A 27,614-nucleotide genomic window follows, 5' to 3' on the forward strand; every position below is an offset into this window, starting at 1 on the left:
CTCCTGTTACTTCTATCATATCTATTTTTATACAACTGCAGAACAAAACTTTGCAGTATATCTTGAAAAAAAAACCGATTAAAAATAGCCTGAAATATTTTTTGTATTATCACAAGCAGCTCCTAGGTAGGCTTCTTTTCTTCAGATGATATTTTTCTCCAGCATCCATATAAGAATAAAACTGGGTTAATAAAGATCTAACAGCAATTTTTTGTTCCATTTTACTTATACGTTTCCTTGAGTTGGCAAAGTTATTACAAAAGGATTTCTGACTGTACTTTAAAAAAAAACCCAAAAAACAGGACTCCTATAAAATTCTATCTTTGGTCATCATTATGCCTTCTTCCCAGTCAAAAACATGAATGTTATTAAATCCTCTAATTATAAACTACTTGAACCTTTAAAACACTAATGTAGAAGGAAATGAAGAGATGACAAATTATTTATACATTTAGTCCTCTAAATAAGACCAGAGAAGCAGCAGATACTGATACCTCATATCTCCAAACTTCTTGCTGATAGCTGTTCCTACATTGCTGATAGCTGCTGTTGCTTTTTGCCCTGCATGGCTCAGGGTCTCATGTGTTTTCTTGTAGCTGGAAACAAAAAATAGAACAGAAATAGTGATAAGTATTAACAAAGAGAGACTAGAATCCCTGCAACTAATTTCCCTCAAAGTCCCATCCACTGAAATGTTAATAAACATAGTAACTATGGCTCAAAACAAACATGGGTGAGGATGCCTGTTTCTCCACAGCTTCCTAAGTGCAACATTCTCCAGAGCAATCCTTAACTTGGCAATCTTCTCTCTCTCTCTTGCAGATAACATCCCCCAAATGGGCCAGCACATGCTGGTTAAAAGCAGAATGCAGTGACTTGTTGAATACCTGCTTGATACAAATTCTGTTTACAGAAAATCATATTTACATCAAGTAAGTATTCTTTCAGCAGACACTGACCTTCTGGCAAAATCTGCTGTCTGAAGCACTGAAAAGAATCTGGACAAATACAACTGCTCTTTCAAGCATATACGTATTAGGTACATTTAACAGATACACTTCAAAATGATTCTCTGATATTTAAAATAGAAAAAAAAAATCATCAAATCTGTTTCCACATTCCACAAATTTCCTTCTTTTCCCTTTTAAAAATTTCTTTTAAGGAAGAAGATGTGGCGAAGGACAGAGAAAGAAAGATGAAGAAACCTAGAGAGTGAATGCATATTCTTAGTAGGACTGAATTCTTCTAAAAGATGCCACTAATTTCACTAACAGCATGCAGATTCAAACACAGAATCTTCTTAATTTACTGATTCAGAATACATGCTCTGACCCATACAGACTCTTCAGTACAGGTAACCTGCACTCTCAGAGTAATCAGTAAGCTTTTCTGCACAGATGATTTTCTGCTGACTAAACTAATTCTGAGCATGTCAGAGGGTTCCTTCTGAGTAAATTATCTGATACTCCCAGTGACGCAGACAAGCTCAGAATTAGAAGTACTGACCTAGTAACAAAAGGAGAGCACACGATAATCAGCCTTCTATCCTGTGGTGTGTGTTGGCAGACAAGAAGAAATGATCATGAAAAATTTAGAAATAAAACTCCACTGGTTCTCATTCTCCTTTGAACAAAAACGATGGAATTGCGAGCATGTACCAAAATATACTGGCAATTGATAAAGAAAAACAAAAATCCTACTGCTTAAGTCCTTACAACAGGGTATTTTCTCATTATTATGTATATAAGTATTATATTATGAAAGTAATATTATATATTAAAAAATATTATAGTATGAAAGTAGTAACTTTGTGGAGGAAGGAGGGGAAATAAGATTAACATTTGCAGTATGGCACACCACATTTTATGTCACATAGCTTTAGTCCCAGCGGGACCTATTGCTGAAAGTCCTCTGTTCAGGACTGTGTTTTACAAACCACCGCTTTGATGGCAGAGGCCACATAATGCTCTGTCCTTTCAGACAATATATTTTGATTTTATGTTCCTAAGCCACAACATCCTACTGACCTAACAAGTTCTTAAACTGCCAAGTGAAAGGGCTCCTTCTATGAAGGTGCTTGTCTCTGTTTTCACTGACTAACAAGGCAATCCATAGGGAGCAACTGAATACTAGGGTACGGAATTTCTAGGAGTCTCCAGCTGGATAAGCTGAACCAAACACATTGACACTGTTGAATAACAAGGGCTAAAACATTACAACACTGACAGAAGGAACACAAATTATAATTAGAAAGGAAGAAGCAATGGTTATGCTTGCTTTATTTATTCTAGTACAATAGAGAGAAGATGGAAAAGATTGTCTTTTACCGAATCTCCTCTCTTCTCAGCCAGTCATCCTTGGACATAGCAAGAATGCAATACTCTTGTTTCACTGAGGCCTCATTCTCTAGCTTAACTAGTTCAATAGCTATGTCATACTCTTGCTGACAGCAGATATACTCTCATAAATTAGAATGGGATGAGACCCTAAAATAAGGATTCTACTGGCAAACTATAAGCACATAGCTTATTGGTAAGAGTTGTCTATGAAAAAGAAAAAATCAACTATTCTCTTGTCTGTGGCATACAAGTCTTAAAGAATTTGCTAACAGAGAAGCTTCCTAAACTATTCAGCACAAGTGGAATTTTGCTGATGACAACATGAAGACCAAGATTTGTCTTCCAAGTCTAAAAGGTCCTTTGTAGTGCAACCTATTTATGTACAGGTTGAATGTACATAGTAAAAATACTTTTCAGATATCCCTCTAAACTGATTTTTTGAAATAACACCTTGAAGTTAATTTTATTTATAGGCACATTTAACTTTATGATAAAATATTTCTATGTCTTACCTTTTCACTGCAACTTCTTCACACCGTGTAAAACTATTTGGAGAACAGTCCAAAATGCGCCATACAGGAGAGACCCAAATTTCACTGAGAAACATTAGAGTCCCCTACATATTTCTGAACATTACAGAACACATCTTCAGGAAAGTAGCTGGAATGACACTGATTTTGGCATTCCAGCAATATTGTTTTCTCTGTAAATCCCATAAAACAAACATCCTCCAGTATTTCCACTAGTGAGGAAGACATGGAGACTGCATTTGTGCTCCTAATACTTTTGACATTACATAAGAGCACAAATCCAGCTAAAACTGTTACACAACTAGTCTTTTTTCAGCACCAACTTCAGCAAAAATGACCTATGACATGTCCCCTCCTCCCTTCAGTAATGCTGAATAAGAGCTTTAAGGAACAACAAAATAACAAAGGTGAAAATGGAGCATAACATGCAATCCCTGTCAGCAGAGACAAGAAAAAATAATTTGCATCTCAGCAGAGCTCTCTGATAGCTTAAAAATTAACCCCCCTGCCCATTACCACCTCTCCACCATTACCTATATCACTATGCCTTCTTCATAAATAATCTTTCCACAGAGCACATTGCCTCCCTGTAGTTAGTTATGTGCTGTGTTGATATTTGTATGTATGATGCACTGTATTTTGGCTCAGATATATTTATCCTCATAGTTATTTCATATTTACAGCATCCATTTGATATCTTTGCCAAGCACTCTGGTAACAATGATCTCTTCAACAGATTCTCTCTGTCATGTGGGAATCTGCTCAGTTGTATTGCACACTAATCATCTGACCAAGCAGTTTTCATCATGTCATGTAACTCACAGCAGTTTGTACTTTTGTTTTAATGCACTGAACAGCTTACATAATTTTCAGAAACCTTTACCTGCAGAATAAAGTTGGATATTCCAGGTAAGAACTACAAACACTTATTACCTGGAAAAAGTGCTCTGTGTATGGTTTAAGTCCTCCTTGCACCACCAAATGCTCTGCATGCTAAGTCATCTACAAGACCTGGGCACTCTCATCCTTTCAGCAGCCACTGCTGGCAATCCTTAGGTGAGTGCTGACCACCAGCTCATGGGGACAGCTGACAGCATCTTAGGAATCAGCCAGCCGGCAGCTCAGGTCAACCAGCGACCCCAAAACTTACGGGTTAGAAATACTCCACCAAAAACAAACTCAGATGATTTAGGATACAGAGATTCAAGAAAGACCACCTTCCATCCAAGCCATTGACTGCATTTTTACACAAATACATCATTACACCCATACAAAGGCACCATCAGCAGTACACCAAGTAGCATCAACAAAAGTAGAAACAGCCTACTTGATTTATTCAGTTAGAGTAGGAAATCCTGCTCTGATTTTGTGGCATCTGAAAATACTCTGTAGCACAGAAGAATTGCTGGTAATGGTTAACAACGCTCATATTCTGTGTTTTCACTCAGCACTCAACAATAAATATTTATAATATATTTCATAGACAAGAGGGATTAACAAATAAGTTATATCAACTGCTGTCTCAATTTTAAACTTGTAAATAACACTCACCTGTGAACATTTGAACATTACCTTTATATATGACATTAACCTAAGAATTTCATCCATCAACTTCTGATGATAATTTTGTTTTTAAAATAGGGTATTTCTTTAACAGAAGCAATTATTTATAAAAGTGATTATCAGAGGTTATCACAAAACATGCTGATATTGCAGTTATAGTCCAATAACACACCCAACATAATTAAAAAGAGCTTTAAAGATAACTCATGTCTCCAGTGCTGTAACGTACTATTTAGACAAGGTAGATTTGCGTATTCTGACTGCACTTTCACTTGACAGTGTCATATACTACATTTAGATTATGCTATCCTGTGACAACCAGATCTCACTATATATATCTCACTGTGATTTTTACAGTGAAAGGAAATATAAGGAGATACTGTTTCATAAAACACAACATGTGAAGGAACCAGTGCTTTATAGAGAGAACAGGCAAGCAGCAGCCACATAGAGAGAACTAGAGAACTAGACATTTAAATGGCCAACATCACCTGCAGGATATGACAGGACAATCATACTGATCTCATCTCAGTACAGAACTGCCCTTCACATGGCAGAGTTAAATGAACCCTTCATTCACAGGTGCAACACAGGCTGTGCTGACAGAAGTAGGCTACACATATAATATTTATATTTTGATGTCAAGCTGCACATTTGATGTACTGCAGTAAATGATAAAGAATTTTAATTCAGCTTCTGTAAAATTAGTACATTTGCTAATTAGTTCATCTTCATTCAGCAATATCCCTCTCCATCAATGCTTGCTGGCAAAATTAATCCATTTGAGAAAGCCTTGCCTGTGATAAGGCTCACAGAGGATGTAACAGAATGCAAACAATTAACAACAAAACCATACAGTAGAGCAGAGCCTGGTAGCACAAGCTGTGTCCTATGGAGCTTACTTCTTTTTAGTTTTCAAACCATTAGTCATCTTAAGAATAACTTTTCTGCAATTGATCTAAAGCATCTGGATCCCTGAGAAACTCTCAGTACCAAACTCTTTTTCTGTTGATTTTCTGGGAGAAACAGGGCTCAGCATTAACTAAATTATGCTAATAGTCCAGTGAGATAAATGCATATATGATAGATAAAACATTCTCTAAGAGCATTCTTATTGTCATTTTTTGCCACAAATTAACTCTAAGCTGTTGTGCATTATTTTAGGTTTTTGTTTTGGAAGGTTTTTTTTTAGTACTCTGCTGAAATTCATTCCAACTTCAAAACCAAACGACAGATGTATTTTTTGTCATCCTTCCACTGCCAGGAATGTTAAGAATTAACTGAAACAGTGCTGACATTTGGAGAGGTACATATGTCTAAATCTAAAGAAGTAAGCCCCAGGTAGTTCCTCTCCCACAGGGAGAGGAAGGAGAGAACTGAGGGAACTGAACCTCTGCAGGCTGCAGCAGCAATCTGTGTGCAGCACTTGGAAGGTGACTTGACTGTTCAATAGGCTGGAGAAAGTCACAGGTCAGTGCCAGACAAAGGTGACAAATATTCTGGGCTGTACTGCCCTGTAAACTTCAAACACTTGGGAAAAATATGGGATACAGTTGTTTGAAATGCATTATTTGTGCAATGCAGCATAGAATAGGGGGGGTAAAAAGTGTGCTACGATTACACTCCAGATAGAAAAGCCAAAATATCTTTGCTAAAGCACAGATGATCTTAAGACATTAGAGGCAGTTCATCCCACCTTAAACTGTATCGTAACACTGTCTGTGGGCTATGTACTGTAAATTAGATAAAAAAATTATGCAAGATTATACACATCCCAGTCTCTCTTTTCCTTTCTTCTCCTCCCTTTCTCCCATTCCACCCTTTCATTTCCTTTCCCTTCCCTTTCCCCTTCCCCTTTTTTTGACTCTTTTCTTGATATTTTTAATCCTTGTAATTTCAGAGATCTCAATTTACATTCAGGCCTCCCTTCCCATCCTTACAGTTAGATATACAGACATAAAGATCACTATAATACACATGTTTATATTTTCTGGTGCCCCATGATAATTACAGTGGGTTTTTCCCTGAGAAATGAACATCTTGACCAGATCACCTAACCTTGCTGTGGAATTTCCATTAGCTGAAGGTTCTTGTGCAAATAAATGGACATACACCTTTTGGACAAGGAACAATGAGAACAGACTAAGTTAACATCTTAAAATTCTTTCTCCTTATTACTCTACCCTTCAAAATTCAAGGCCAGAGACACATGTGGAAAAGCAGCAAAATAATTCTCTTTGAAGACAGCATGAAGGTTGCCTGATCTGACCCAATGGAAGCAAAGGAAGTGGAAGGGACAGGCTCTTTTTACTTCCATATAGCACAGACCCACACACAGGTAATGTACTTGCTAAAGCCAACACACAATTTCTTCACTTACACAACTGTTACATTTACTTGCAAATTTAGAGAAGAAAATGTCAAAAGGTGATTACATATTGCAATGAACAGAAACACCCACATTTCTTTTACTACCACTCACAAGAAGTATGTGTGTGGGAACACAGTTTACTTAATTCCTAGAAGTCACAGCAGGACTGTGGCTGTCCACAAATTATATCTGACTTACTGAAAAAAGTTCTGAAACTTGGGAACGCATTACTATATATTTAAAGCTATATTAACAAAGACTGCCTGTACCATAGATTGTAAGGCTAAAATACATGCAGTGCAACTATTATCTTCTATTTTCCTATGTCCTGGCAGAAATTTGAATTATAAAACAGTAAGTTCCCAATAGTTGTCCTCAGGTTTCCTATCAGCAGAACTAAGCTTGCTCACATAGTTCAGTCAATATTCAATGAACCAACCTTTATTCTACCTCTGGAGGAAAAGGCCAAGTCCATGTTGAATGTTCTTGTCCCAAATCTTAATTAAATATCACATGCAAGAACAGAGCAACACTGAAGCCTTCCTAAAAAGGCTTGAAAAGACAGTCACCATCTGAAAAAAGCCAAGGGCTCTGTCTAGGAAACATGCTGTTGGGAGCCAGCACTTACAGTTCTCTTGATTCTGGCCTATAATTCATAAGCTTTTCCCTTTCTACAAATGAAAATTTCTGTCTAAGGTCAAAAGTTGAAAAGCCATTTTGAAAACAGCTTTTTCAGATTCCTATCCTGAATGTTTGCCTTGTGTGGGTCCACTTTCCATCACATCAAAGGCTCCCCAGCCCCCCTGTTTGAATCACTAAGCATATCGACTTTGAAACATTTTACATCATTTCACTACTGCAGCCCTTGAAGACAGAATGGGTTTCCTCTAATTTTCTAACTCTTCTAATAATTTATTTGCCATGGCAGTACTGATGCTTACAGTGGTCTGAATGTCTGGAGTATTTCTTTCTTTGGAGAGGTTTAGTAGCAAACCAAGCATTTTCATCTCCCTAGAAGCTCTGTCCATAGTTATTATTCCATCCATGGGTTGAAAGGTTAACCATTTAAACAGAGAGGTTTATGTTTTATAGCAGTTGATAATATTTTAAGAAAGTATGGCAAAGAAGTTTGTGGAAAGTATTAGGCTGGAGTGAGTTTATTGGTGGGTAATTTTACAGATAAAACTGCTCCTTAGAAACTCAGTAGAATTGAAATATCTCACAAGAAGACAGGACTACAATGTCCTATGTGGTTTTTTTTTTCCAAAGAACTACAGAAAAGCACCAAATGAAAAGCTGAAGGACAAAGCTGAGTGTGGTTACAACATAACCCTCAGCAAAGGGCAAGATATCTTGTGGATCTATGTCTGTAGTGCTTAATATGAGGGACTAGTGAAAGGCTAAAGTAACCCTTGTAACCTTCTCCATATATAATGAAATGCGATTCTGTAATTGCATTGAAGAATACAATGACTTGGGACTTCATCTGAAAAAAAGAGGCAAGAGGAGTCACAGTAAGTTCAACAAAGGGCAATGCAGAGTCCTGCAGGCTGGGATTAATAACCCAGTAGAGGTTGGGGATCAACCAGCTGAAAGCAGCCTTGCAGAAAAAGGCCTGGAATCCTAGTAGAGAACAGATTACATGAGTCTGCAATGTGCCTTTGCAGCAAAGGTTGTGTGAAGTGATCCTTCCCCTGTCAGCCCTGGTTATGGCCACAGCTGGGTCCTGTTCTGTGCTTCCCAGTACAAGGCAAACATGGACAAACTGGAACAAGTCCAGCAAAGGTGCATAAAGATGGCAAAGGACTGGAGCAGCTCTCATACAATGAGGCTGGGAAAGCTGGGACTGGTCACCTTAGAGAATGCTCACGGAAGGATCTCATCAATGTGTATAAACAACCTAATGAAAGGAGGAAAGAAGACAGAGGCAAGCCCTTTTGAGTGGTGTTTAGTGAAAGTGCAAGAGGCAAACAGCAGAAATTCAATGCAAGAAATATTAAAATATACTGATATTTTAGTATTTAAAAAAAATGTTTTTCACAGCGAGGGCAATTGAAGATGGAACAGGTTGCCCAGAGAGGCTGTAGAATCTCCATCCTTGGAGATATTCAAAACCTGACTGAACATAGTCCTGAGCACTCTGCTCTAGCTGGTCCTGACTGAAAGAGTCAGTTGGACCAGACAGTCTTCTCACATTGCTGTCAACACCTCAAATATTCTGTGATTCTGTATAAAACCAGGTTAATTGTCATAAATACTATATTCTACTTTAATCCACTATATGGTGAAAATCTGAAGTATGGAAGGTAAGGAGACATGGGAGCTTTACAGAAGCACTACCAAGAAGCTTCAACTGAATACAATGCATTCAGGTTATATAAAACCTTTCTTTTGTAGCAGAACAATAATTAGGAAAGCTCAATTATGGTCTTTACAAATATCCATGTAAAGACATTTGTAATTATTTCTCAAGCTAAAATAAATAACCTCAAAATCCACCAACATGACCCTGCTTCTGGCATCTAAATAAGAATGAATTATCTATTTTTAAAATATAAAAACCTGCATTGCAAGAAGTTAAATATCCACCCGCTTCTATTCACTGAAAACCCAATCATTAAAAAGGTGTGTGTGGGATGTCATTCCAGTTGAATGCCTTACCACCATGAAACCAAACCAAACCCAAGGCAATCATTTGCTCTGTAGTTACTGATGTGCTCCACAGCAGAACCCTTTGCCTCCCCCAACACATTATATTACAATATAATAGATTATATTAAACATCAGTGCACTGAATAGTATAAGAAATTAACAAGGAACTTGTGGCCAACCATTTAAAATGTAAATGCTTTAAAATATTCAAAATCTCAAGTTTAAATTTAGTCAGTAGGAGTGGCTTGCATCCTGTAAGTAAGGTCGTGACTCTTAACTAGTGGTCAAACACACTTTACAGGACTGTTACTGAGAGAAGTCCACCCCTCTTCCTCTAAGTCCACTCTAAATCTAAGAATGCATCCCTAAATGGAGAGCTTAAAAACATTAACAATAAGTGGAAAAAAACTTTGGTGCTCTGTGGTTTTGAAAAGTTCCCTGCTAAAGAAAAGTATTTTTAAATTACAGGAAAGCACACCAGCTAAGTGAAACAAAATTTCACCTCTTAAAACCAGATCATTTTAAAATTTAAAATGACTAACTGCAGATTTAGAAACCTAAACCACAGGCATGTAAATATTTAGAACTTTAAAAAAAAAAACCAAAAAAACAAGCTTTTCATCCTTCCTAAATCAGAGAACTTTGGTGAATAATGCTGTCCCACTGCTATTTTGGTACAGCAACAATGAATCACTATTACTCAACACATCCATTCTTAAGATGCTGGATTACCATGATTTGTATCAGCACTGGTGTTCTGGCATAAGGGTCTAGCAGAATTATACAGCAGCTGGACCATAAACATGAGAATTTTCTGGGGCACAAATGGGACTCCTGCTGCTCAGTTCCACAAAACAATTTCTGGACACTTACCACCTAATGGATGTAGTTCTGAAACTCATCTCAAATAAAAAGTAGCAGCTACCACACTGAAAAAGTCTCTAAGTCTATATTTGTGGTAAATGTCAATGTGGACAAAAAATGAAAACCTATCTGGGAACTTGCTAGCAAATTTCAAGTAAAAATGAAAGTTTTTGCTTCAAAATTTTGCAAGTCTCTCCCAGTAATTCTAGTTCAATGTCTTGTGCCCCTCCTCTCTTCTAAAGCTTACTGTCTCTAGACTGTTCTCTCCTAGCACATGACAGACATCCTCACTAAGGCAACAGTGATACCCCTGCTAATGACATGTCATGAGAAGCAGCACCTAGATGAGAAACTGTCCAGCAGTGAGAGATAGGAGACATACAAACTGTATTTTTATTAAGGGGTTTATGCCTTATTTGACTTCTCATGAAAATACAAAGAATAGTTCTTTTAATGTCAAAGTGTACATTTTAACATTTTTTGGCAAGTGTCTGTCAGCACCTTGAAGGCACTGAGAGGAACTGTTAATGCTTTCCCCCCCACTCCCCTGAACTTGGCAGCTCAAGGTGAGATCTGGCACTGCACAGCTGTGAAACTTCGGGTAAGACTGTGATGAAAATGTTGTGCAAGAGTTGGGAGAATGCTTGTTAAGCACCTTTTCCCTTCATTTGGGACCTATACCAAAGCCTAGACTGAATTTAATGTCAAGTCATATTAATGATATGCCTGTATCTATCCAGGTACCTCACAGATCTTGAACTCACAGATTTGACTCCCTGGCTTGATCTAGGACTTGGCTCATCAGTACAGAGGCACTTGGAGATCTGAACTCTTGGTTTGACCCTCTTTGCTGTCATTGGACTGCTCTGCTCTCTTTGTTTAAGTATTGTGAGACTGCTCCTTCATGGATGATGCATGCTACTGCCCCCTGCCTTCCTTGCTGTCAACTCCCAGCTCAGCTCAGTTGTGGAGAAGCTCACTTTTCCTTCTCCTTAAGTGTCAAATTCAGTTGTCAAATGAAGAGGAAAAAAAAAAGCAAATGACTTTTCAGACAGCACTTGATGAAGGTGGGTGGTTCTTTCTACCAATGTTGCTATTAATTCAGCCCAAAAAGTTTTAGAAAAACATGGTATGTTCATATGTGTAAGTATAAAAATCAGTACTCACGCAGAAGTTGTCTGCATATCATGCCAGCTTTTGCTAAAGTTCTGCTTCAGTTCATTCATCAGACTTATGCCAAGTTTTTGTTTAATTTCAACCAGGTGCTTCTCTTTTGCTGCTAGCACTTGCCGCAAAGTTGAAATTTCATCCTCTAGCTGAGGGAAACAAGGAGAAAGGAGTTAGCCTGTTCCCACAGAATGATAAACATACAGTGTTAAGATGGTAAATGAATCTCACAAACTTGTGCTTTTCATAGGTACCTAGAGAGACTGAGTCAAGAGCTTGAGGAGGTGACAAAGGCATCCCCAGAACAGAGCTGACACTATTTTAAATTACTGCCTCTGTGTCACCTATGTTCACCATCACACAGATGCATCTGATAAGGGAGAGAATTATCCAGTAAGGAAGCAATTTCACCCAAATCTGCCTTGGAGCATTAGGAGTCTCAAATACCAGCTTTTCATTCACTAGTAAAATGGAAATGGACAGGACAAGAGAAGACTGGAAAATTTAAGCAAATCTCTTTCTTTGAATGCACAGGCTTTTAACTTCATACTTGCAGGTTTTTAGTCTTCTGGTCCTGAAAAAAAGTATGTAAATTCTTAGGAGCAGGTAAAAAAAAAAATAGAAAAAGCTGCATGATAATATATGACTTGAGAGTACCATCAAATGTTATATCCTTGTCATATGAGTTTTATTTATGTATTTTAGGCACTACATATTTCAAAATTGTAACATAAAAATTTATAGTTGAACTATTAACATGAGTGATCAGTATCTAAAGCATAAAAGCACTCAGAAGACAGAGCAGATCAGTCTTTCCAGAAATCCTAGTATTTAACCAAACTCTGCAATTTCAAGCTGTAAAGATGCCATCCAGCCCAAACAGAGCAATATAATTCTCTCCGCAGTAGTCATTTTTTTGAAACATTTAATCAAAGCCGGTGTTTTACCAAGGCAAGAACCAGAAGACAGGACTGTAAGAAGAGGGACTCCAGAATGGTCGTGCCCACTGGCTCAGAATCCTGCTCCTTGGGCAGCACTCCTGCAAGTGAGTAGGGGTTTGCATTCTTCACCTGGAAGCCTCCCAAGCTAATCTACACAAGCAGCACACTAAGACACTGAAGCTAACAAGGGCAAGTGACAACAGAGCAGCTGCCTTTCACTTCAGGTTTAGAAATTCCCCTACCAACTGTGTTCCTTCCTCCATATGTTAGTAAGGTAACATATGGCAACTTATCTGATTACCATATGCTAAGTTCCCTGGAGCCACAGACTCCTCTGATTTAACTCCATTGGCTGCAGGGAAAGATGCAAGCACCAGCTGAAGCAGTACTGACCTCCAAGGCTATATTTAGGATATCAGCACTAGCATTATTTTATTTTACACATTCATGCATTCTGCCTCACTGTCAAACTGTAAAACTGGCTGCAAGCTCACTGCTCTTGGAAAAGTCTCAACCTTGAATCCCCCAGCTATCAGTTTCTTTTGTCATTACCTGCCATTTCAATATACAAGCAGCTCAGGAATTAAGCAGCAAGGCTATGAACACAGAGCAAAATCATGACCTGAGTGAAGTAGATATTAATATTCACCAATGCCTGTGATGCCAACACCTCACCAGTACTGTTGTTAGGTACACAGCAATGCAAATTGCTTTGTTTCTCCCCATGTCCTGTGCGCTCCATTATATTCCTAACCTGCAAATGGAATACTGTCAAGAGGCAGGTGTCAAGAGGCTCTCTTCTGAGAAAGTAACTGGTCATACACTTACAGAAAGAAAGCACAAATGTCAGCATTCCTCAGGCAGCAGTTCAGAGCTCCTTTTGGTTCTTTCTCACCAAGAGCAAACCCCTTAGTGCACGACTACCTGTGCAACACTGCTAAAGAGCTTTACTTAAACTGATGCCAGGACACTTATGGGCCAGCACTAGGTTGATCATCAGGTACTTGGATATGTAAACATTTCAGGTCTTCTATTAAAATTACTTTCCATCTGTTCCATTGAATAGACATCTTAAAGGTGTGATAACCTAAACAAGCATTAGCCTTGTGATCAATGGCAGAAGTATGAGCAACATTTTTGATTAAAGAAAAGTAATTTATTATTTATAACACAGCAATCAGTTTTGAATTGACAAAATCCTCCTCAACTTCCATCATTTTGAAATAATGACAGATACAAAGCCGCCCTCAAGTGCTCAGATATCAGTGATGACTCTGAAGTAGGTAGAAAGGATTAGGGACTTACAGTAGGATCTTGAAAAGCATTTAAGCATGTAACATACCTAATTCTCATGGAAGTCAGGCATCACTTGTTTAGGAATTTTTTAAGTCCACTTTTGTAAATGCTTATAACTCCATTATAAAACTAGGGCTTCAGTCAACAGAAATACAAGCTTCTAATTATCATGGTTCCCTTCTTTCAAAATGCAACAGAGTCAGAAGAGAATAGGCACATCATATAAAGTTCTCTTCTCCCATAAGTTTGCAGGAAAAGGTATTATTATAATCTTTCCTCAAACTGGGAACAAACATGCAGTAACACACACTGCTGATGCTGTGCATCAGCTAGATCAAACCAGATAGCTCCTTCTGGGAAGGTGTGGGAGGGGGAAGACACCAAAGAGTAAATGAGTACTTTGATGAGTGTAATGGAAGGACAACTGACAGCAGTGAGCAAGGTAGCTCAAAATCTCAGCCCCCAGCATGACTCAAGAGTCATTGTACAATGCTCCTCACAGCGAGGGGGGCAGGGGGAATCTGTTCTGCTAACAATCTTCTGGCCTTATGTAAAGCTTTTGGCCTACAATTTTCTGCTGTTATTCTGTCAGGCTGACCTCTGTAAATTCAAATGACTGTTAGAAGTTTCTGTAAGAGTTACTCATTTTAGTTTCACTGTAGAAATCCTAAGGCTTGATTAGAGTCAGAGCCCTGCTGTGTTAGCTAGGCTACAAATACAAGAACAGACCAAGTCCATGTTCTGAGAAGTTTCCAGTAAAAAGAGATTATTAGCAGGAGAATAGGAATAGAGGACACAAAAAAATCCTGACAGAAAAACAGTAGTGCTTGTTCCTCTCCTATTGTCAGAGTGAGAAGGAGGAAGAAAACAAAGAATATATACATTAGGTACACAACACAGAGATGAAGCACATATTTTCTGTTTAAATAAATGCACAACAGGTGCTCACAAACAGATTCTCATTTTATCAACTGTTGATAGAAGAATTAAGGATGATTTTTACCCCTCAGAACAGTAAGATTTTTACCCCTCAGAACCCCTCAAACAGAACTGTTTGAGCCTGTAGGAACAAACAGTAGGTGTTTGTTCCTACAGTCTCAAAGAGGTATTACTTAGCACATAAGAACATTGAAGAAAACAAAACTATCATTGGTGGAGCAGAAAGGGCTTGTAAGTAAAGACTTACAGATTTTCAAAAGGAAACATTACCCAATTCCCACATTAGCAAATTTTTCTTTGTGAAGGAGACAATGTCACACTTTTTTTTGCAGTCTTTTATAAGAGTCTTAAGCCTCATTTAACTTTAGACTTTGTTCAGACTTTGTTCACTCTACATTCAAGTTTTTCAAACCTTTCTTAGCATAATTATCAGTTTTATTTTGCTTTTAAGCATCAGCTGCAGGTCAGTAAACTGCTGTGAGGAATTCAGAAAATAATTCTGAGGTCAGTCAAGATCATAATATTTGACAGGCAATCTCTCACTTGTATGTTAGTACAGGAATTAAAGCATTTCCAGAATTCTCTCTCCTATGTGATCAGCAGGCAGAAGGGATACCCAGAAACATCTGAGATTAATTCTGTTGAGAGAGGCATATCATTCTCAGATGATTGCAAGAAGTTCTGGCCTTTTTTCCTTCCTTGTTTCTACCTACCCATGAAGTCCCCTTCGCCAGAGAAGAGAATCACAGAATGGCTGAGGCTGGAAGGGAGCACTGTAGCACATCTGGTTCAAGCCCTACCTAGAGCATGTTTCCCAGGACTGTACTCAGACAGCTTTTAAATATCTTCAAGGATGGAGACTCCAAAATGTCTTTGGGTACACTGCTCAGTCACACACACATTAAAAACATGCTTCTGATGTTCAGGGGGAACCAACTGTGTTTCAGTGTGTGCCCACTGCCTCTGGTCCTGAGAAAAAGCCAGTATTGAATATGCCAAGTCCTAACTAATTTGATAAACTGAGTATGTAAACTTTCAGCTTCCTTCTGATTATTTACAGATGTGACAGGATCAGCAAAGAAGTAAAAGTTAACTAGTAACTCAGAAACACAAAGATTGATAAAATATTTAAGTGAAAAAACAGTCTTCTGTTTCACTTGAAAATCCTGAATCGGCACTGCAGGTAAATTACTTGAAAGTCATTACAGATGTTACTTCTTAGAGTACTTTGTAAGTACTTTGTAAGTATTCTAAGCACTACAACTTAATATCAATTTAAGTATTCCAGTTAAGGCAAAACCAACTCACATTCATATGGCTGTGATTTCTGTTATTTGACTTGTATTTCAAAAAATTAAACCTACAGCTTTCCCCAGTCTCTCATTTTTCATTTCAGAATTCCACTTTACTGCAGTATTCAGCAGTAGTAATTAAAATTGAATCCATCCTTCCATGGTAGACCAAATTTAGACAATTTCTTTAATCTTTGTAATAAAGAGATCATGTGGTTCACACCTTTTTCCTCCCATCTCCTTATTATTTTTAAGCCTCTTCATAGTGTCCTGAGTTCCAGACTCCTGAAAAAGGATACTACCTTCTCAAAACACATCAGTGCCAAAGGAAACAAAAATGAAATAAAATTACTGTGCTTGTTATCATCAGCCTCTTCTGTAACCATCATTATTACCTTTTCCTCTGAGCACCACAAAAAGAAATTTTTCTATCAGGTGGCACAACCACTGTAACAACAATACCAGATCTAATGAGAACACCTTTCATTCTTTTTCAAGGAATGTTTATAAATAAAGACACGTCTTAACTAAGATGGGAACGTGCATTTTGACTTTCACAGTACAATCATCAAGTAGAAGATATTTAACCTTCAAAAAATAGGTATATAAGAAAATTATGAGCTACATTATTGTTGCCTAGAATAATTTTACCAAAAAGGAAAGGCATACCTTTATGATGTATACTTCATCCTAAAAATAATATTTCCAGTTTAAGGAAGTAGAAACACTAACACTCACAGAAATTCAAATTCATTACCTTGGCTAGCTCAGTCTTTAACTCTTCTTTTTCTTCTTCAGAAATCATATTGGTGAAATCAACATCAGCGACCACATCTTCATCTGCTTCATGGAACGGCTGAGTTTCCAACAGGCCTTAAAAAGTTAAAAGGTCAAGACAACCATTATTCATTATTTCAACTATTGTATTGGCCTGCCCCAAAATCCAAGAATGATATAATGTTTACCCACTAGGGAAAAAAAAACCAAACAACGAAAAACCAACCTTTTCCTGCTACAATCATTTGCATTCGGCTTCTCTTCGCCTCTGAAAAGCTACTGGAAGTATCAGAGAGTAGTGTCTGCACAGGAGCAATTTAATATGTGTAAACACCACTCATCACTCATTCCCAGAAATTAATCACCTTGGACCCTACTAATCCCTGATAAGGCATTTTCTTGCTTCTAACAATACAGAAGAAAAAAAGAAAGCTTTTTCTTCAAAATAAGAAAGCTGGCTAATGCGGATCACTGATGAGAAGAGCAGCAATAGTACAGTGAATAATAAAGGAAGTATATTACAGAGCCAAGTTTTCTCTGAAAGTACCTCTGATTGCAGCAACTTGAAACCTTACAGATGCACACAGTTTGCAGAAGTAAATGCCACACCTATTGTTTGAATTTTCTGAGTATTAATGAGAAGCATTCCTTGATTGCTCAATCTAAGCCTGTGAAAGGGGGACAAATACACTGGACCTTGTTACTTTCTTCTGCATGCCCAAGATCAGGGTCAGTATCTATAATAAGCAAGGTAAGTGCATACATAAATGTTTTCAAGACCAGGGCCTGCCTGGCATAATAGGTACTGATGAAACAAAATACTTCCTATCTCCCAATCATTCAGTGAAGATTGCTGGGGCTCCAGCCACTAAGAGCCACTCATTCTTTATGGTCTGCAGAGAAAACAATGCAAACCATGAGATAACAGAAAACATTCTAGTCACTTTGGAACTTTTTGTAAATTCTAGATCATCTTCTGTTGTGGAACAAAAATCTCCTCCAGGTTACAGCTGGGACAGCACTTTCCCCTTTATTTCAGTTCCCTAGCAGGGTAATGAGCCATCTCTGCTGACTCCTGAGACCTGAATACTGCTTAATATGGTAGAGAACAATTTCTTTCCTAGCTCCACAGAGGCCTGTATACTCTATTATACAGAGATTAAAATACAGCTTAGTTAAGTTTGGACATTAAAGAACAGAGGTTACAAGGAACAAGTCTGTTGAGATTGAGTACTTTACATTTTCATGCAGAAAACTAAATTCCCTCCAGCCTTCTGCCATTTTCTTCACCTAGAGTCCCCCAGCGTACCTGGATTTCCTTCTATTTAACAGAACAGAACTAATTTGATTCATACTGTCAACTTCCCTGCAGAACATGATGGAGTGAATTCAGCCTTGTTAATTACAATCTTCCCTGAGTGGGAAGATAAAGAGCAGCAACACAGGTGCTGAACCCCTGCTTGGCACCATATGCAGAAATAGATCACCACCCTTAAGCACAAAATGTTTTAAAAACATGATGGCATATAGAAGTAGTTGAAATCTTAGCTATTACCCAAAAAGCAGCTTGCCAGGAAAACCTAGATTGCTGAAGTCAGGACAAAGGAAAGCATATTTATTCAGTAGGAACACTCCCAAATCACCTTTATTAACACCCCTACATCTCTAAACACAATTGTTATTTGGTATTTGTTTGAGGATTAATAGTGTTGCTATGGGACTCAAGCTAAACTTAGTCTGCACAATCTTGAAAGCAGTCTATTTTTTCATGGATGGAGGAGCAGTGATACAGGGCAGCTGTTGGAAATGCTGGCAAGGATCTAAGGGGCAATAGGGTTGAAAACCCTTAAGGGAGGCCTTGGGATAGATGTTGAGATGAGGTGATCTCAGACCAACTGATCCTTAAGCTAAAAAGAAGGCAGATCCATGCTCAAGGGACAACAATAGTTTTGGAACAGCTAGGTAAGAGATGGAAGTCAACATGGACAAAATCACCAATAACAACTGAATAACACTTAACACTAGGCCCAATGGTCAAGTTTAAACTTCAAGACTGGACTGAAATTACAATCCATTCCAAAACAACAAATACATATCAATCTTCTCTATGATACTTTGCAAACTCATCCAGTTTCTCTCCCAGTTTTTGTCCTTTGCTTCTTGTTTAAGTCCTCTAAAATCTAGTCTGATCCTTCAGTCTCTACTTTCTTTTTCAAGCTATGAGAGTCCTCCATAATGGTCACTGTCCCTCTGCAAATGTTTCACTTTGGTCAGCTACAGTCTAAACATCTCTTTAGCATACTGTGGGTCACAGCCCTCTTTAGGCCAGTCTGAGTTCTGAAACTTCCTCATGTGAGAATACTTTGATTCTAGCAGCAACAATAGCAGAGTGGTTACAATTAGGACATTATAGTTGTAATGGAGCACAGCAGAGGTCAGCATCCACCCGCTCAGACTCACACTGAAGTTAGAGAGCTCATCAGCCCAGGTGTGCTGATAACCTAACCCAGTGCTTTGGAGCCTCAAGTTAGGACTCAAGGATGTTTTGGATCACAGGTGTACCTATTGCTCAGGATTTGTAGGTGTCTCTGTACTGTGTGACACTGCAATGCCAGCAGAACATTTCTCCCAGTCACTGGTTTCTCTCTCCAGATACTGTCATGTCTCACACTTTGGTCTCGAGACTGAAGGAAGTTCTGTGATTCCCTGACCATGCAGGAGATGGAGCAGCCTAGCACCCTCCAGTACAACTGAAGGGATGTAAGCCCACCTACAAGCTCTCATCTCATACAGCCTCAAAGTCCTGGCTGGCCATGGATTAGAAGCATAGAATCATAGAATATTCTGAGTTGGAAGAGACAGGGATCACCAAAGCCCAGCTTCTGACCCTGCACAGGCCAAGCCCTAGAATCATACTGAGTTTCAGAGTGCCCAAGCACTGTCAGGCTTAGAGCTGTGACCACTTTCCTGGGAAACCTCTTCAGTGTCCGACCACCCTCTGGGTGAAAAACTTTTCCTTAATATCTAAGTTAAACCTCCCCTCCCCTGAAACAGCTTCAGGCTGTTCTCTCAGGTCCTGCCCACTGGTCATGAGAGAAGAAATCAGTGTCAGTCTCTACACTTCCCTCATGAAAAAGTTGTAGACTGCTATGAGGTCTCCTCTCAGAATTGAAGAAGACTGAGGCATTTTCCTCTCCTGCCCTGCTACATAACCTGACAACACACAGGAACTGCTCTGGGGAAAGACAGTATTTTTGCTTAAAGATGCATAGGTATTAGTTATGAGCCATGAAGGCTTGATAACTCTGGGAAGGGAGTTGTACAAGTAGCCGAGTTGTTTTCAAGATTAACATGAGGTCATTGGTAGCAAGAAAAAAAAATTGCCTTCAAGTTGCATTTCCTTTCCTCTTACCTACTCCTCCCAGAAATACTGAAGATCATGCCTTGCTTCCAGCTGTGGTCAGATCTGGAAAATCTGGAATTGTGATTAAATTGTCATTAATTGTTCAGATGCAAAGCTGCTATTAATTCAGAATTGCACTAATATCCAGGTGTGGAATTGGAAATTAAATTTCCATCCTTTTAGAAGAACAATTCAGTTGTTGGGTGGTTGAATAACTTTTGCTTTACTTTGTAGTATAGGTGTTATAAGCTTCCCTGAATGAATTAGGAGCTCATCCAGTACTTTACCAGCCATTTACAAGAACCTGTGGCTTTGGTGATGTCCTGTATCTCTTATGTCCTTTACTAACAGCACAGTATTTTGGGCATTGACCTCCACATATTGATCTAAAGCACAGGTTTTCCAAGTTTCATTCAAGCAGGCCCCTAACAGGTAAGGCATGAGGATACAGCCTAGACACTACCACTAACTAACATCTGTTTTCTTCTCCTACTATGTCTTATACAGATTAACTTAATTGAATTTAAATTCAGTTGTTGTGCTTGCCCTATTATACTATTACATTATTATAAGCAGCTCTATTATACTAAAAAAAAAAATCACAAAAGAGACATCAATGGAACAGAAGCTGTCTTAGAACCTGTTCCTTGAACTTCCCCTCCCTCATTCTCCATGGTCAACTAAGGAGTTCTCATTACCTATCCCCTTCTCTCCACTTCTCCATTTGCAATGAAGCTCAATCCAGAGCTTAATCATTTAATCAACAATAAGCTCTGGGATATGCTGTCACAAGACTCTGCCCAGAGACAGATGCAAGACCCAGCCCACTTCCCTCATTATCTCTTCCAGACAGCCTTGTCTTGTGGTGTAGGATTGCTGGAGACAAAACTGCAGGTTTCTATAGTCTCATACAATCTCCTGTTGCTACAGCAAATTACACTAATAATATGCTCGTGTGTAACTCATTTATCCTCCACAAACAGGCAAACTAGTGATTTTCTGGACATATGTTACTTCAAAATAACAAAAAACCCCGCCCCCCATAAAGTGAGGGAAATCATAAAATTGGTTCTAATCAATGCAAAACACTGTTTGGCTTCTAGTTTAAAGAAGGTTTTAGTACTTACTGTCACATATATCATTAGATAAAATATGAATGAAACATTAAAAGTATAGGATTATCAGCAAATAGGAACTGCAAGTCATACAGAAGGACCCAGGTTGAAACAAATGAGCAGAAAATCCTTTGTATTAGGAGACTTATATAGAAAGAAGTAGGAGGAGGTGAATAGCTGGGGAAGCCCATTTTTGTGTTCTTCTGCAAGACTCATACGACAAAATAATACAACCATGCAAGTAGTTCCAGTGTGCTGAAATGGACATTTTTGATTTTCCCCCAAAGTTCATGGTAGCTGTGGCTAAGACTAGTGACCTAATTCTACAGTCTGCTGTTAAATCTGATTTAATGCAAGAAACTGTTTCAGCATTGATCAATACCTGTGCATATGTTTGCCAGTAAGATTGTAGGGATGACAAATTTAATATGCCACTTAGAATCTAGAAGATCTGTAACTATTCTACAAAATTTAAAATAACCAAATAATACAATGATAAAATCCATGACAGATTTTTTTTTACTTACTCAGGTATCTAAAGATTAACTACATAAAGATGTTTTAGTTAGTGCTTTTTATGTATTTTCTCAGTATTCATCTCAGACCCATGTTCTAGAGTAGTACATATCAGACTATTTCTTGCATGTTGACTGTTTAAAAAAGAAAAACAACCCCAACCCCCCCCCCCAAAAAAACAACAAAAGGAAAAACTCACACTATAGGCACTGATGTTTGTTGAATTAACCATAATGACAGCAAAATTAAGGTAAGAACCATCAAATTTCTGTTTGCGTACATTTTTTAACATTCATTCAAGGAAATATATAGATGATCCTTTGTGTTAACAAAGCATTAAGAATTGAAGTGCTTTTACTGCTCTGCTTTTTTGTTTTCCAACCAATTAAAAAACCGCATCTACCTTATCTAGCATTCACATCAATAGTGAGAAAACAAATTACACAACCCTTCTAGTAAGCAAAATGACTTGCTACAGCTTCTTCTGCCATGTCATTAGAGTTCCTTATTTAAATTTGGAAAACACTTGTTCACAAATTTAAATTGCAATTAAGTCTTCAAAGGGATGAAATGGTAAGTAGAACAAAGGAACTGTCCAGACACTGCATTAGTGTCTTTGATCTTCTTTATAATGTAGTCCTAATGCCAGATATAGAGATTAAGGGGGAGACAAGGGGGACTAGAAGCATGTACTAAATAACTAAATTGATCTGAAAAAGCTATCAGAAGTTGCAAGGATTTCCATACCATTTTTTCCACTACAAAGTTATTATTGGAACATCAAAATAGGAAAATATGTTATCATTGAATTCATCTAGAAAACAAACTACTGAAGGAAGATCAGAAGAACCCTTCTGTGTCTGGTTCTAACTGTGGACCAGAAGTCCGAATTTGTCTTCAACTTGCTTAGGCTTGAGCCTAACAATTACATATAGCCTGCCACTCTCCTAATTGACTTAGAACTGAAAACATAAGGTTGATTTTGAAGTCATGATTGAAAAACAAACTCAGAGGCTGGATTCACCTTGGCTAAAAGAAGGAAATACTCAAGATGCACAGGTGATGTAGACTAAAAATGTAAACATAACAGAAATATGTGGGTTCTACTTTCTGCAACTATGTGGGCTCAGTCTTCACTTTGCTCTGAGTATATTTCTTCAAAGAGAGAGATGGATGTGCAAGTGTCTTCATTCCTCTCTCCCTGAGCTTTAGGCTGGCAGTAGTGTCAAGGATAGGGAGAAAATAAAGCTTTTGGGTATTCAAGAGCTCTAGGATGTAGTCTAAAATCTCAGAGTAGGTGTCCCTGGTTGTCCTGGAGCAGCTTATTACTGACTTTGTTAAAACTTTGCCTTCTATCTCTTAACCCTTGCAAACCCGAGCAGTAAGAAAATCTATCCATAGCTATGAGATAGATTGGCAGATTTCCAAATGAAGGAAAACTTTTATTTGGAACCCCTGGATAAACAGCTAGCTGTACTGTGCTGATTCTTTTCTCTGTTTTAGTATAAAAAAATAAATTAATCATACCTTGAGGATGTGTCTACCTTCTTTTTCCCCCAGAAACCACTGACACAGCTGCTAATCTATGCCAGTGAAAAGAGACAATCTATACACAAAAAACTGGCAGAAAAGAGACACAGCAGCTTGACCACTGCACCAAGAAACCATATACACTGATAAGGAGTTTGATAATCATGCCAAACATGGAAACAAAATGGATAAAATTGAGAATAGCAATAATGGTTAAAAAAATACATATCACTTACTTCAACCTAAGATTTCAACCTGGGAACTGATCTTCCAAGCAAAATATCTGATCTTCCTTCCTGAAATGTCCAGGAATGCAAGGATGATCTTGCACATTTTACTCTATAGCAAGATCTCTTTGTATACAATAATAATCCTGAATGCCTGGACAAGACAAGGGTAATATTTTCAAGCTATAGCTGTGGAAAAACAAAGCAATTATTGTGAAATGTAATAGTTTAAAGACAGTAGAAGGTTCCTTCTGTTATGTCAAACTGAAAGTAATGACAGCACTGTACCACTTTCTGTGCTTTCTATTGATGATGCTGCACAACTTTCTGTGAAGTCAATGGTAAGAAAAAAATGCCTCAAGTAGAAGAGTTTTCATCTCTTTTTCTTTAGGAAGAACAGGGAAAAAGAAGGAAAAAGATGAAGTCACAATGGAATAATAGGGAATGAGAAAGTGGATAACACTGCATCACCAAAGGGAATTGTTCTCTACAAATAAGGTACTCTAGAAACTGTAACACAAAGCACAAAGCAAATGAAGGAATAATGCATATATAATCAAACTATAGAAAAAGCAGTGTAGGGGAAGATAAGAACTATGACATGGAAATGCTGGCAGTCAGAGGTGGAAGTTATCAGTCACATTTCTTAAACCCACCCTTTCATACTAAAAATATATGACAGTACATTTTTCTCATCTCTGAACAGAGAGGCACCTGGGGTCCCATCCTCAACTGGTAGAAGTGACGGCAATACCATCAATTGTATAATTAAGATCATGCATCTGCTTCACTGAATCAAAATCACTGAAACTTAATGGCAGGATTTAATAACTTTTCCCTCCTAAGAATGAATCAGTTTATTGTAATTTTCTAAAGCCAGGTGCAAAAGAATATAATTAGACAGCAATCTAACTGCAGTATAATTAAACTCAAAAGCCTCCTCAATTAACTTCTAACAATGTATCTGTACTGCAAGAAGTACTAAAATTATATTTTTTAATTGCAAAATAAATTCTTCATGTAGTCATATTTTGTGTCCTTTAGATCACAAAACACATAACTAACAAGATCTTTAAAAGTGTAATTTAAAAATGAGCAAAATCATGCTGCAGCCAGCAGGTTGCCTGCTTTTCTTACACCCCCTTTCAGCTATTTCAACATGTAAGACAGATGTGTCACTTTTGGTCCTGTAAATGTGCTAGGGAAAATACATAAGAAATAATTATACTTGGGTACATGACAGATTCTGTATCCTCTTCAGGCTCAAACTAATTATTTCCATTGTTTTAATACAGAATAAATGTCTCCACATTGTTACATATACTAAAGTTCACATTTAGGAGTGCTGGGAGAAAAGGGACAAACGATCTTTCCCCTCTGTGATCAATCTCTCATACTGGGAAAGTAAAGATCACAGTTTTAAAGGACCAGGACTGCCTTATTGCATACTGTTTAGCACAAAATATCTGTGATCTGTGACTAAGCTTTGCAGGCTGCATAATTACAAATTAGCAACAATAAATCACAGAATATTTTGAGTTGGATGGGACCTAAAAGAACATCTAGTTCCAACCACCTGCATGGGCAGGGACACCCTCCATTAGACCAGGCTGCTCAAAGCCCCATCCAAGCAGGCCTTGAGCACTTCCAAGGATGGGGCATCCACAACTTCTCTGGGCAGCCTGTTCTTTTGTCTCACCACCCTCACTGTAAATAATTTCTTTGTGGTATTAAAGCTAAACCTACTCTGACAGTTTAAAGCCTTTTCCCCTTGTCCTGCCACTACACACCCTTGAAAGAAGTCCCTCCAGTTCTCTTGTAGACCCCTTCAAGTAGGAAGGTGCTGTAAGGTCTCCTCAAAGACTTTTCTTCTCCAAGCTGAACAACACTAACTCTCTCAACCAGTTCTCTTAGAAAAGGTTCTCCAGCTCTCTCATTATTGCTATGGCCCTCCATACCTTTCTTAAGTTGGAGGCCCCAGAGTTGCCACCACTCCCTAAGTTGGGAGAAAGGTACAGTTCCTTTTCCCAGAGTTTTTCTTAATTTTTTATGTTACATTATGTAAAAGCTCATGGCCACCAAAATCAAACATTTCTCAGAGCAGACATGTCTTGTGTCATGTCTCCCTCCCAGCCCCCCCTTTTTAAGGACCACCTGCTTCAGCCCTTAATCCCTTCAAAATTAAGACTAGCTACTTTGCATTAGTGCACTTTTGCCTCCCTAACAGGGTGGAGGGAGTGGGGAGGGGGGGGCTGTGTCATTTGACAGTGGAAACTTCCCCTAGTCTTCCCTAAATAAACTTGACCGACTCTTGGATGCACCTACCTGCAACACAATTTATTTAAAACAAATAAAAAAAAAGCTCATTTATATGAATATTATTTGAAAACAATACATTCTAATAGAGACAACGGCCATGTTCTGTTGCACAGGCCCTCTATCCAAGATGAGACAATTTTTTATTTTTTAAAGGAAATACTCTAAACATACTGACAAACAGCTCGCTTGAGTGCCACACCACCTCCTGCAGACACACTGCTTTTCAGCTAGGATGTCTTGTTGCAGTGGTTTGCTCTGATAAGCCTGGAATCTGGAATTAGTGTAACAGTAATTCTCTGCACACAGGCCACAAAAAACACTTCTCAGTCAGAATTGCACGATCCATCTGGGCCTGTCCACCACCAAGTTTTACTTGTTTTTCCCACAAGCTTTTTTGCCAGCATTTTGAGGTGTGAAATGAAGCACTTACTATTCTGCTCCTGGTATTAAGCTCCATGTTAAGGCCTTCAGAGTTTTTGGTTGTGGCTTTGCCTACTCAGTGTTACGTAAAACACCATTACAAAGAAATGTGTTTGTTAGTGGGGCTCTGAGTGGAGGCCCCAGGGGTTTAGGGCCCTGGCTATCTGTGTAGAAACAGGTGGCGTGCCCCATGCAGCCATCCTAGTGACACAAAGACCATGCTTCAGGAAGAGGGGATATTTACTGGACCAGGAGACAGAGACTGCACGTCCAGCCACACCATACAGCCTCAATCTTGGAGGTCCCCAATTCACCCTCAAATACGAGTAGAAAATGGCAGCTGACACTGGCAAAATTTGGGCTTTTTTTTTCTTCTTTCCTTGAAGATCAGCTGGGAAAATAAGCCCTGAACCAAAGAGGGTGAGCTTCTATGACAGCTGCTGTGGGCACAGGCAATGGCAAGCCAATGGGCAAGAGAAGGATGGGGTTTAGCTAAGTGCATGGCATGAGTTGCCATGCTGCTGAGGTTGCATTTGACCACACTCAAGTGACAAGAATATAATTCAAACCTCCAATCTAGAATTTTTACACATCACACAGTGTGAAATAATGCCCATTTTAACTTCAGTACCTTAAAAAAGTCTAGAAAATGAGCACAAGACAGTCCTTGTCTTCTCTTCACTCTTCTACCACCTTAAGTAGTAATATTTTACTGAAGAACTTCTTGCAAGAGGGACATAACACAACGTGCTTTTCTGAAATAAACCAGAACTCCAATACTTGCATCTCTGCTAATAGCTTTCATTCACATCTTCATACCTACTCAACCTAACTGTTAATTTTTTTCTCTCTTTTTACCCTCCCCATCCTTGACTCCCATGCACAGCACATAACCGTGACCAAAATATTGCCCCTCCCTTTTCAGGACACATGTCCATGCTCCATATTTCTGTGCAGAATTGGACACAACTGAGAAACCTTCTAATTCTGGATCTAGGTCTAAATCTGGTTCCTATCTTTGAGCCTCTCCTAAATCGGTAAAAACTATTATTATTACATACTCTTCTCTATTCCTTGTGCTTACTGCAGGCTTCATCTATATTGCTGATTATGTTTCTTTGTTTTCTGAAGCAATTTAAAACCAAGAGAACACATTTTTCCTCCACCTGTAGTATTTCACTTCCAGTTTCCTGATAAAATCTGTTATTTTGCTCTGCAAAGTCTTTATTTAAGTCTTCAAGTCTGCATTGTGATTCAGTTTATATCAATGTCTGAATGACATTATTCAGCAGCCTTTTTTTTTTTTTTAATCAGTCAGGCTATTCAAGTAATTGCTCCTTCTTCACCGTCATC

General features: G+C 38.4%; 1 protein-coding gene across 3 annotated transcripts in view; it reads right to left on the reverse strand.

Annotated features, from left to right (window-relative positions):
* Positions 1-27,614, reverse strand: part of TPD52L1 (TPD52 like 1) — a 50,526-nt gene that overhangs the window by 14,488 nt on the left and 8,424 nt on the right. For 2 of the 3 annotated variants that reach the window (XM_036404566.1, XM_036404565.1), the window contains exons 2-4: positions 16,712-16,827; positions 11,487-11,635; positions 495-596 (exon numbers count right to left, since the gene is read on the reverse strand). In XM_036404566.1, the coding sequence (XP_036260459.1) occupies positions 495-596; positions 11,487-11,635; positions 16,712-16,827 (367 nt within the window). Of the gene's footprint in view, positions 1-494; positions 597-11,486; positions 11,636-16,711; positions 16,828-20,143; positions 20,207-27,614 lie in introns of all 3 variants that reach the window. The other variant, XM_036404567.2, reaches the window with a different exon arrangement.

This window comes from Molothrus ater, chromosome 3 (genome assembly GCF_012460135.2).
Source record: "Molothrus ater isolate BHLD 08-10-18 breed brown headed cowbird chromosome 3, BPBGC_Mater_1.1, whole genome shotgun sequence".
NCBI classification, from domain to species: Eukaryota; Metazoa; Chordata; class Aves; order Passeriformes; family Icteridae; genus Molothrus; species Molothrus ater.